The 12,646-nt window shown below is 46.9% G+C and overlaps 1 protein-coding gene across 2 annotated transcripts in view; it reads left to right on the forward strand.

Annotated features, from left to right (window-relative positions):
- Positions 1 to 12,646, forward strand: part of DOCK2 (dedicator of cytokinesis 2) — a 437,527-nt gene that overhangs the window by 399,440 nt on the left and 25,441 nt on the right. For both annotated transcript variants that reach the window (XM_064376547.1, XM_064376548.1), the window contains exons 39-43: positions 1,501 to 1,590; positions 3,189 to 3,293; positions 5,963 to 6,104; positions 11,006 to 11,087; positions 12,328 to 12,412. In XM_064376547.1, the coding sequence (XP_064232617.1) occupies positions 1,501 to 1,590; positions 3,189 to 3,293; positions 5,963 to 6,104; positions 11,006 to 11,087; positions 12,328 to 12,412 (504 nt within the window). The remainder of the gene's footprint in view (positions 1 to 1,500; positions 1,591 to 3,188; positions 3,294 to 5,962; positions 6,105 to 11,005; positions 11,088 to 12,327; positions 12,413 to 12,646) is intronic.

The raw sequence follows: 12,646 nt of genomic DNA on the forward strand, positions 1-12,646 counted from the left end.
CACCATGCCCAGAACTCACCATGTGCCTAATAATGAATGTGTAAGACTCAGAGAAATCAGTGACTGTCAGAGGTCCCAGTGGCCACACAGGTGGAACTGGGAGGAAATCCCAGGTACCTGACTTCCTGGCCCACCTCTTCCCCAATCTCTTAGTGATCTCTTAATTCATGGGGAGAGTGCTTCTTTTCCCTGTTCATATTATAGTGAGAAGTAGACAAAGACCTATACTTGAGCCCAACAGTCCCCTGGCCCAGCCCAGGGGGATTACCCCAACCTTCTGGTTCAGGATGAAGAGAAAACCCCAGCCTGGCCCGTACACTTGGTTCCTCCTCCTAGCACATAAAGCATTTTCATGCTGCTTGCTAAGCTGTCCGTGGGTTTACAGCCATGGCTTCTCCACTCGGCACTTGGTTTTATTTATTTTTATGCTTGGATGCAGAGAGAGCACTTTTGCTACACAGCTCTCACCGCATTTTGGCAACCTCCCCTCTCTCCTCCTCCTACCTCCCCCAGCATCTCCATTTAGGTGCATTTTCCATTTTAAACTGAAGGTGAAATGTAGTGGGTATCCCTTGAGATTGCCAGCCTCCAGTCCGCCCTGCCACCCCCCTGACTCTGCAAAGGTTCCTGACCTCCTTTGATCTAGGAGAGTGAGGTGATCTATTGACTGTTGTCTAAGACAGAGCAGAGAAGAAGTGTCTGCTATATTAGGGTTTGCTTGTTTACAATCTTTTCTCTTAAGATGGAGAAGACCTACTATTAAAAAAAAAAAGTCTTTTTCTCTGAATATTCTAGCACCACCCCATTTCCACCTCTATGCTACTCGACTCCTTACTCCCATACATCAGATAAGCCCATTTAAAAGAGACGGGATTGGCAGAGTGGAAGAATCCCAGGACTGAATATCAGGGGAACTGGGACCTGGCCCCAACTTTGCCCCAAGAAACTCTGACCTTGGGCCGTCTTGTTCACTTCTCTGTGAACCATTTCTCCTTGGAAAAGGGGGCAACACCGCCCTGAGGAGGCTGAGGGAATCAAAGGTTTCATTCATTAAACATGAACATGTGAGAGGCAGGGACTGCAGACTAAGGCCTTGGAGACACACAAGGGGGCTTGTGTCCTGATTCTGCTTTCAGTGAGGCATCTGACCTGGGGCAGGCGACTGAGCCTCTCTGAGCCTGTGTCTCTCACCTGGACAATGAAGATGCTGTCAGTTACCGCTCGGAGTGGTTGTAAAGAATCAGAGAGCACGTAAATGTAGGGTTTAGCCTCATCTGTGCCTACTCAATTGTTTATCAAGAAACTCAGGTGAGAGGCCAGAGGAAGGTTGTCCTCTCTGGGAAGCCCCCCGGCCCCCCTCTGTATGGGGGATGGGTCCCGGTCAGAGTGAGGTTTCCACTCAGTCCCAGGAAGCACAGCTAAGCCTGGGTCCCTTCCTTGGCAAAGGCTCTGCAAACCCAGAGGTGCCGCCTAACCTTTGTCCCTGTGACCTTCCTGTAGATGTGGGAAGAGGCCATCAGTCTGTGCAAGGAGCTGGCGGAACAGTACGAGATGGAGATCTTTGACTATGAGCTGCTCAGCCAGAACCTGGTAAGGCATCCCCTGGGGAAGGCTGAATGGCCTGCAGGCTGGGTGCTCAGGGCCTCAGCCTGGGGAGAGGGAGATGAGGGCCAGGTAGTATTAGGGAAATAGAAAATGAATGGAAGTAGGACCTGAACGAGGCTGTGCTGAGCATCTCCCTTCCCGTTGGGAATATTCCCAAAGAGAGATGTTTTGGAGAAATGCTTTGGGGACAGCTTCCCGGAGGGAGCATTCAGTACCTGCATGAGGCTGCGACTGCCGCTGCTGCTGCAGCCCCAATAAACACTGTGCTACATTTGCAGTAAAAGGTCCACAAATCACTAAACCAATTAAATAAAACCACAAATTTGTGCTTTCTGATTAACAGATAAATCACATTAAAATGCTCCCCATCTGGCTACTCCCATTAGCATCTCGATGCTCAGGATTTGGTGGGGGAAGTGTGGAGAGTGAGGGAAGCCAGCCCAGCCCATCCTGCCTGGACTGCAGAAGCCTAGGTTTGGCGGGGAGTTGGACTCTGCAGGGAAATGCGGAACTTTTGGGCTGCTTCCCTCCCGCTCACACTCCCCACATATTTTCTGGCTGCCTGAGCAGCAGGACCCCAGGGACCCCTCTTAGCCCATTTAGAGAGGCCACGCCAGTGACTTACAGAGCCAGAATGTTAAGAGAGGATTGATAGCTTTTGTTGGGGGGAAGGTATGGTGATCTTGTTACAAACAACTGAGCTGTTAACTGTTTTCACTGTTTGTAAGATATTACACAAATACACACACATGTGCTTGCACCAAGTGACACCTGATATCTGTCCCCCATGTACCGCTACATAGATGTTTGCCAACACCTATGGCCAAGACAGACAGACAGACACACACACACACACACACACACACACACGATACATTCAGGCACACACTATTGTATGTGCACACACCTGCACAGAGTCCACATCACACAGGCATTTGTCTAGATCAACATCCATCTTCCAGGTTGTATCAAATTGAAGATGCAATCGATCATGACATGCACCATTCTTTTATTGTGCCATGTCATGATTCCTTTAGGACCAGCCGCGGTTATAAGATGACATTAGGTGTAAAGTAAGATTCGGACTATTTCCAAATATGAAAAACACACACCTCTTAGAATAGATGAAATGTCTTAGGTATACATACACAGAAAAACATTTATATCTGGGGGCATTTATATATTCCTATAGCCTCACAAATCCATGCCCAAGCATGCATGGAGGTGGGAGCAGAGATGCAACGATGGGAACCCTGGATGCAGCTGACTGTGTTCAGCTCCATGCTTACTGGCTGCTTTAGGAGATACCATTTCTTTATCTGCAAAATGGAGATACCCATGGGATTATTACAAGGATGATTCATGTAACCACACTAGTGCAGGTAGAGTGATTAACACCGTCCCTGGTATACTGTAAATATAGCTATTACTATTGTGATTATAGACATAGCACAGATATGCAAATATGTGCACACAGCTCATTGGTTCTGGTGAAATGATAATGTCTTCACTATGGCCTCTTTGAGTTAAATGTGCCTTTGATACACATCTGTATTGCAGCAAGCCTTGTTTTCTTCTTTTAGATCCAGCAGGCAAAATTCTATGAGAGCATCATGAAAATCCTCAGGCCCAAACCAGACTACTTTGCTGTTGGATACTATGGCCAGGGATTCCCCTCCTTCCTGCGGGTGAGTTTGGGGATGACTTGGACAACAGGCGGGGGCCCCAGGGCCTTGGCATCTCAGCGATCCCTCTGTGCTTTGAGGATTTGCTTGTGCTCAGAGCAGTGCTCTTCTCTGTTTGAGTGCTGCCCCCACCCCCAGGAGACTCCCCAGTCAATCCCTAACATAATCACCAGCATTTCTCATCTACTATGTTTCTGTAACTACACAGCAACTATAGCTGTCTCGTGAGGTAGTGAGTTCCCTATCACAGGAATGAGCTGTTCAAAGAGAGGCTGGAAGATGTTTTCTGGCAAGAAGTTTGCTGCCAGGAGTTACTGTAGAGCAGTCGTTCTCTGACCTTTTGATTTCAGAACCTTCTTTCTCTCTTAAAAATTATTAAGGACCCCAGCGTGGTGGCTCAAGCCTGTAATCCCAGCACTTTGGGAGGCCGAGGCAGGCAGATCATGAGGTCAGGAGTTTGAGACCAGCCTGACCAACATGGTGAAACCCTGTCTTTATTAAAAAGAGAAAAATAGCTGGGCATGGTGGCACATGGCTGTAATTCCAGCTACTCAGGAGGCTGAGGCAGGGGAATTGCTTGAACCCAGGAGGCGGAGGTTGCAGTGAGCTGAGATCGTGCTACTGCACTCCAGCCAGGACGACAGAGCAAGACTCCATCTCCAAAAAAAAAATTATTGAGGACCCCAAAGAACAGGTGTGTATATAGACAATCTCTATCTACATCTACCATGTGAGAAATTAAAACTAAGGAAATGTTTTTTGAAGTGTTCATTTATTTGAAAATAACAATAATGGGCCAGGAATAATAGTGGCTGATGCCTGTAATCCCAGTATTTTGGGAGGCTGAGGTGGGCAGATTACTTGAGCTCAGGAGTTTGAGACCAGCCTGGGTAACATAGTGAAGGCCTAGCTCTACAAAAAAATACAAAAATTAGCTGGGCGTGGTAATGAGCACCTGTAATCCCTGTTATTTGGGGGCCTGAGACAGGAGGATCACTTGAACCCGGGAGATTGAGGCTACAGTGAGTCATGATGGGGCCACTGCACACCATCCAGCCTGGGTGACAAAGAGAGACCCTGTCTCAAAAAATAAATAAAATTTAAAAAATAAAAAAATATAAATCCATTGCATGTTAACATAAACTGCAATTTTACAAAAAATAGCTCTATTTTCCAATAAAAAAAATCAGTGAAAATCAAGCAATTACTTCATATTTCTGCAAATCTCTTTAATGTCTGACTTAAGACATATAGATTCTCACTTCTGCTTCTGCAGTCTGTTGTGATCACACATCATGCAGCCTTGGAAAGCTCCATCATACATTCATGGGAGAATGAGAATGAAAAGGATAAATAACAGCTTTCATGTTATTGTGAAAACAGTGTGATCTTGTGGTTCCTGAGCGGGCCTTGGGAACCCCAAGCATCCCTGGAGCACAGTTTCTGAACTGCTGCTGTAGTGGCTTATTTACCTATCTTGTGGCAAATTGGATTTGGTCACCAGTAGGCTTCCTTCAGTCTGTGAGTCTGTGGTTCAATTCTGGGGTGAGGGAGATAGAAAAGAAATGACAAATCTGGTCTCCAACCTCACTTGGTTTAGTCTCGTCAAGGAGATAAGTCACTCACAGTTACTAATCAACACTCAACATGGAAGTGAGAGTGGGCCCACAGGAGTGATTGCCATGAGCAGCAGAGAGGGGTGCAGATTTCATGGATGAAGTAGAGATGGCTTCCCAAACATGGCTGTACATCAGAGTCCCCTGGGGAACTTGTTGAAAGTGCAGACTCCTGGGTCCTACTCCCATAGATTCCACTGTAGCAGGTCTGGAGTGGGCCCTGGGAATCTGAATTTGTAAAAGTCTCCTAGGCATCTTGGACGATCAGCAGGTTTGGAAGCACTGATAAGTAGAGATAAATGACAGATGTGTGTTTGGGCAGAAGGACTTGGGGCTGTTTGAGGCAGTATGGGTGGCACAGATGTCTAGAGCAGGGTTTCTCAACCTCAGCACTATTGATATTTTGGTCCCGATGATTCTTCATTGTGGGGCTGTGCTGTACATCGTAGGATGTCAGCAGCATCCCTAGGCTCTACCCTGCAGGTTCTAGTAGCATCCCCCACTCCCAGTTGTGACAACCAAAAAATGTTTCCAGACACTGCCGATGTCCCTTGCAGGACAAAATCACCCTTAGTTGAGAACCACTGGTCTATAAGAGGCTAACATGGTCAGGAAGGGTAACGAGTGTGTTTTCACAGGCTCAGAGCCAGAAGCCAGGTGATGATGAATATGAATCTGAGCCCTTCCAGCCCACGGGTCCAGCCCACGTGGCCCATGACATGCAAGGAGGAAATGTAGGCATGTATATAGGAGAGAGGCTGTGACATAGTGAAACCTGAGTGAGTAATTATTCTGGAAGCTGTACATAAGGCGGTAAAAAGAAGAACGTTCTCAGCATCCATGATCTTCCTTTCCTTTAGACCCAGACTCTTTAAAGCAGTGATGGCCTCCACTAGGTCAGTGAGTTGAGCCCTTCCTTCCCCTGTGGGGAAACCAAGAGGAGGGTGATGCACTGGAGGTGCCCACAGCCCATGCTCAGCTTTGGGTTCAGCTTTGCTTGGCCTCTTTCTTCACACCTGGGTCCCCGAATCTCTAATGAGCATCCTTTCTCTGCAGAACAAAGTGTTCATCTACCGAGGGAAGGAGTATGAGCGAAGAGAAGATTTCCAGATGCAGCTGATGACCCAGTTCCCCAACGCGGAGAAGATGAACACCACCTCTGCCCCTGGAGATGATGTGAAGAATGCCCCAGGCCAGTGTATCCTTGGAGAATGCCCTAGCCAAGGGGCCACACATGAGCAGCCCTGCCAGGGCTGCAGCCCACAAAGACCCACCTTAGAGCTCAGAGCTGCTGCCAGAATCATTGCAGTGGTATCATATTGCAGGAACACGCAACACATTCTTTGGATCCATGTTCTTTGGATCCTTTTCTGGCCTCTTCATGACCCTGGTATCTCAAGCTCTGTTTGCTTTGGAAGATTCGTCTCAATTTGCTGTTGTCTTTGGTGCTTTTTTAAAGTGCATGAATGTGACTAAAATGTCAGCCCTGTGAGAAAACACTCTTGCTCTGGCTTACTCCCTGTAGTAAATCCCTATCTCACACGGTGCCTGGTACAGAGTGACTCCCAGTAAATAATTGAGATGAGATCCAAAAAACCCATCTCAGTACATTGTAAATGTTGCATGCATTGATTGAGTCACTCACTCATTCATTCTTGTATTGCATACTCTCAAGCCCTGACTCTATGCTAAGCAAGGTAGAAGGGACTGGAGATTTTCATTCGCAAAGTGGTCCTACGTTGAGGGAGTTTACAGTTTAGCTAGTAAAAGAGATATTAAGCGACTAATTGCACTATTACATATTTATTTACAAAAATATAATCTGTGCCTAGAGGAAGCCATGCTGAGTACTGTGGTTGGGAAAGGAAAGGTTTCCTTGAGGAAGGTGATGTTTGAGATGACGAATAACCAAAGCTTAGCAGCAGGTGGGGAGAATATCTCAGACAGAAGGAAGGATGCTTGTATGCAGAAGCCTTCGACAGGAACGAGCACAGCAGCCTCCATGAACAGAAATGACGCCACACTGCCATTACAATAAAATGAAAACTGCTAAGCAAGGCCTGCGAGGCCATCCGTGGTATGACCTCTGCCTGCCTGTCCAACGTCATCGCCCCCATCCGTTTCTCACGTCCCTCTGACCATGGTGGTCTTGTTTCTGTTCCTGCACTATGCCCAGCTTGTTCCCACCTCTGAGCATCCATATTCTCTATTCCCTCTGCTTGGGATGCCCTTCCTCAGCTCCTTACATGACTAGCTCTCTCTTACCCATCAGATCCTAGCGTGGTGTCACCTTCGGGAAGAGGCCTGCCTGGACCTTTCTATTGTCTAGTGTGGCCTTTTCTGAGCTCTTCATGACCCTGGTATTCAAAGAAAAAAAGCTCTGTTTTCTTTGGAAAACCTGCCTCAATTTGCCGTTATCCCTGGTGCTTTTTAAATGTACATGGATGCGAGCTGGAATGTCAGCTCCATGAGGGAAGACGCTTGCTCTGGCCTCCTCCCTGCAGTTAAGTCCCTATCTCTCTGATGCCTGGTACAAAGTGACTCCTGGTAAATATTTGTTGATTAATAGAAATAAAAAGACAACAACACAGAAAGAGGAAAGAAGAAAAGAGATAAACAGAGAAAGGGAGGAAGGAGGCAGAGAATAAGCCAGCTCGTTTGGAGTACACAGTACACAGAAGTCACACTGGATGATGCTACAGTGTAGTGTAAGTGGGCGCCGGTGCAGCCAAGCGTGGTGTTCAGTGGGCCAGCAGCCGATGCTGGGCAACAGACAGGATTCACACGGCAGGGAGCAAAAAAGCGCAGGGATAGGGACAACTGTTGAGCTGGGAAGCACATTAACTCAGCCTAGCTCCTGTCGTGGCACCCTTTAGCGCAAATTAAGTTACAGCCTTTAAAACCGGGTTGACAGGTTGCGTGACTGGTCTGCTATACTCGAATCTAAATATTCTTCTCTCCGGTGGTAAATACTCATCTGTACCCTTTTTGTTATGCTTGCCTGCCCTTGGTGCCTGGTCTGCCATGGTTATTTGCAGGAGGAAATACAACTGGTGGTGGGCTGGGCTGGTTACAAATATGAATCTGGTTATAGGTGAGACACAGGATTAGTTCTAAGGCCTTTCTAAGTGGACATCCTGGGATTGAACAGTTCTGTGGCCTTTTAACATGAGGCTGGGAAGAGTACATGCTCCTGGGACATAACATCTCCCTAGTTTACTGCCAGGAGGCAGGTGCAAAAGAAAAGAGGGAGGGCTAATATTTGCTAAACATCCTTTTCATGGGACTGAGGGCTTTATATCCATTATTTCTTTGAACCTCTTAAAATCCTATAAGGGAAGTGTTAATTTTCCCTATTTCATGGAGAAGAAATATGTGGGGCAGAGATATAAAGTGGTTTCCTAAGGTTCCAAAGCTAGTTAGTGGGTACTTCATCCCCACGGTCTGTCTGTCTCAAAACCTCTGTTCCAGTACACCATCCTTTCTAAAGAGATTGATGAACAGCATTCTCTTTATTAACTGTTTACCATGTACTAGGCAATTTACATGCATTGTTGTTTCACCCTCCAATATGTCTACAAGTTAGGTATTATTGCTTTCTGCATTTTGCTAATAGGAAAATTGGGGCTCACACAATTTAAGCAGCTTGCACAAGGTCACAACTAGGAAGTGATGGAGCTGGGATTTGAACTCAGGCCTGCTTTTTGACAAAACATTGAGTTCTTAATGTTCTCTTCTCTTGCCTTCACTGGTTAAAAAGCTGATAAGCAGTCTGAGAGGGTGACAGATCTCATGTTTCCTCACTTAGGTATTCAAGTAGGGAATGACAATTAAAAGCCAAAGTATCTTTACAGGAAGTCAGCAGTTGCCCAGAACTCTGGGGCCCCAGTTCCATGCATACATTCAGCATGTGGCATAACAACCTCACCAGGCATCCTCCCAGCACAGCTTCAGGGGATTCATGTCACGGGCTTCCCCAGGACGGGTTTGGATTCTCCTCTTGACCAAGGCCAGTGGCTAAGATCAGTAAACATGACCTAGAACCTTCTCTAAAACACGGGTCTGCAAACTTTTCTGAAAGGGATCAGATAGGCAATATTTCAGTCTTTGTGGCCCATGTAGTCTCTATCACAACTACTCAACTCTGCTGTTGTAGTGGGAGAGCAGCCACTGATAACCCAAAAATGCGTGGGCATGGCTGTGTTCCAATAAAACTTTATAGACACTAAAATTTGAACTTTCTATCATTTTCACATCTCACAAAATACTCTTTCTCTCCATAGAAAACTTCTTAGCCTCTGGGCCTTACAAAAAAAGGCAGTGAACCAGATTTGACCCTAGGGCCATAGTTTGCCAACTCCTGCCCTAGACTTAATCCAGAGTGATTTTCTTCCCCGAGCAAGCTGTTGGCCACATGGCTTAGAAAGAAAATGCTTTTCCTGAGGATAGTAGAAATACTTCCATGGAGATTTATTCATTCATGTTAAACATTGTCCTCTCTTATGAAGAGAAATCTTCTATTTAAGGCAGAAATAGGCTTCAGAAGTAAATTAATAAAACCCCTAACATATTAGCATAGAGTAAGTTCATCAGAAAGAGGCAATTCAATTTAATTTGGAACTAGGTTTTGGTCATATCTTATGTGTCAAAGAACCATAGCCTCTGCCATGAAGAAGTTCACAATCTGGGCAGGGGATGGAGGGTGTGAGGTGGGCTGGGGGAAGGAGGAAGCCGACAGGGAGCTGGAGAGTGCATCCTTAGAGAAGCACAGACGCAGGCTGTGGAAAGCCAAAGGAAGGAAAACAACTCCTAACTGGGGGGTGAATTTTGTTTTCACGGACTATGGTATTTGACATCTGTCCAAAGAGTTCACAAGAGAGGGATACTGATGAGGGAAAAGCTTCCAAGCAAAGGGAATAGGTTCCATTAGATATCCAGACAATGATGAAAAGATGGGTGAAGGCCATATTGGCCTAGCTTTGAATGCCAGCCAGAGGAGTTATTGATTCCTTAGTTGGCAGACATGTCAGGCCTAGGCGAAGATTTTCTGGAGTCATGGTGGTCACTGGGTAAAATAGAGGGAGGAAAGACCTTGCATACCCAAATAAGAGATGTGGGTAAAGAAGAAATGGAAGGTAGGGAAAGGGAAGAGGGGGTCAGGGATAGGACCAGTGACCACTGACTTTGTTCATTCAGTTTGCCATATTGTCAGCTTACAAGGACTAAAGACAGATCTAGCAAAGGCATGACAAGAGTCAGACCCTCATAGTGCCTCTCCAATATCTATGCCTGTTGCAGGCATTATTAATCCATCAAAAGACTCTTTTCCACTGAATCTGAACACAGCTCCTTACAATCCTGCCGCAGGCAGTTGCTTTCAAGTTTTCAGAGTTGGAGTGCAAAATGACATTGATTTGCATATTCTATAGCAGTGCTTCTCAAACTTTAGCATGCATATGTATCACCCAAGGATCTGTTGCAGATCCTGGCTCAGTCTGTCTTCAGATAGGCCAAAGAGTCTTCACTTCTAACAAACTCACAGGTCACGCTGATATTACTGGTCAGAGGGCTGCCTTTGAATAGCGAGTCTAGAATAAAAGAATTCTAAGCTAGAGTTAAGAGACCTAAATACAAACCTGGATCTGTTCTGACAAGCTGTGTGATCTTCAACAAGTGGCCTGGCTTCTCTGACCTTGAAGGGGACAACTTAGGTTAATAATGCAACTCAGTGGAATTGAGGAGATCAAATGAGATCATGGGGAGGTGTACTCTGCAATTGATTTGAGAGCTATTAATTCATTCAATGTATTATTGTTAATGATAATATAGCAGTGACGCTGATTAAACACCACTAGCCAACTCTGTTTGCAGGGTCTGAGCCCTAGGATGAGGTTGCAAGGTGACAGGCAGCACTGATAAGGACCTCAGTGACTAATTTTAGTCATTAGTGCCTCATGGGCAGCCAGCAACCCGAGGCTGATCATTCAGTAAAAATGTGGGCCCATAAAGTCTGGCCTGGAAGGTCTCAGTTAGGACCTGCTATACTTAGAACCATCCCTGCAGCTGACAGACATAAGTCCTTAACTACAGGGATTCCAGACATCCAGTGCTTCACTGTCCAGCCTGTCTTGGATGAACACCCCAGGTTCAAGAATAAGCCAGTGCCTGACCAGATTATAAAGTAAGACTCGTAGTCCACTGGGAAGAAGGATGGGGAAGAGACCCCATTGGGGCCACCAAACTGAGCTGGTGGCAGAACAGATCCAGCATCCTTCTAGTTCCTTCTCTGTCTTAGCCAGTTTGTTCCCCCTTTTCCTCCTCAGTCAAAGAATCACCTCCAAGTAGTTGGGCTCTGCCCCTGCCAAGGCTGAAGCCAGAAAGGATGGGAGGGCCAGGGTTATGGCTCGGCAAATCCTTAGCAACATCGAGCATTTGCTCAACTGGATGTGGTCAGCCTGTTGGTTGCTCAGGTTGATCTCAGAGTGGCCCCAGGGAGTCCATAGCCAGAGTGTGGCTGGGCAAGTGATAGGCAGGATGGAGACAGGGGGCCTTGGCATGCTCCACACATGCTCCCAGAGGGACATCTTCTCAGCATTTGCGAAGGTTGTACATTGACAATGGTGTGCTCAGGCTCTGATAAAGGGACACTAGAGGAAGTGATGTGAAGGCCGATGTCCACCTGCTCTAGATCAGATTGTAAGGTCACTGATGAGGCCACGAGGTGGGGCACCTGTGGGACACAAGGCTGTATGCCTCCCAGCTGCTCAGCTCATTCCCCCGACTCCATGCCCAGGTTCTAATGGAGCACTTGAGTGTCTTAGAGTACATCCTCCCCTCTGGGTGGGACAATCAGAAACAGAATGTGCTTTGCAAGATGAAGGACCCTTCAGAGAGAGGCAGTCCCTCCCAGCAGCCTCACAAAGTGCCACAGCAGAGCAGGTGGAGCCAAGGTTGGGTCTCACCTTCTTGGTCAGGCACCCATGCACAGGGGACAATAACCGTGCAGCTAGCATGGTGTCCTGCTGGCCCTGATGTTAGAATCTTGCCAAGGATTCAAGAAGACTGATTTTGGGGGTTGCCGGAGACATCTAAAGAAATCCTTTAAGGACACCACCGGGAAATTAGGCTCAGACCTTAGCTCCATCAATGTTGGAATTCAATTGCCTGGATACTCTAGGGGTGCTATGTTCTCAAAGGGGCATGAGGCCAGTCTACCTTCTAAATTGCCTTGCCAGGAAAGCCTGTGCAAGAATCACTCTTACGGAGCCCAGAACACAGACCTTGATTTTAAATGCTACCACAAGGGACTCTGCCAGGCCTGAAGTTTACTGTAATGAGCCCCCTTGGACAGTGCAGGGTCAAATCAGGTGTCAGCAGACAGACATGGCTACCAGGAGCCTCAGCCTCTTCCTGTCTTTCAGCTTCTACAAATCCAACTACGTGCAAAGATTCCACTACTCCCGGCCCGTGCGCAGGGGGACCGTAGACCCGGAGAATGAGTTTGCCGTGAGTATCTTCCCTACCCTTGATCATTCCCTAGGGCCACCTGGAGGAACCAGAGCATGCATCGGCCGGCCTCAGAATGGGAAGGAACTTGATCCAAAGCCAGAGAAAATAAAGCTAACCTCCATGGATACGATGTCGTCCATTCTCTGGTCTCTTCCATTAGGACCTGTGTCCTTAATTTTTGAGCTTTTTTCCCTTTAATACAGAACCCGGGTCGCATGTCAGAGGCACCTT

This window comes from Aotus nancymaae, unplaced genomic scaffold, assembly GCF_030222135.1.
Source record: "Aotus nancymaae isolate 86718 unplaced genomic scaffold, 86718_ANA_hifiasm-v0.15.2.pri h1tg000015l_1, whole genome shotgun sequence".
Lineage (NCBI taxonomy): Eukaryota > Metazoa > Chordata > Mammalia > Primates > Aotidae > Aotus > Aotus nancymaae.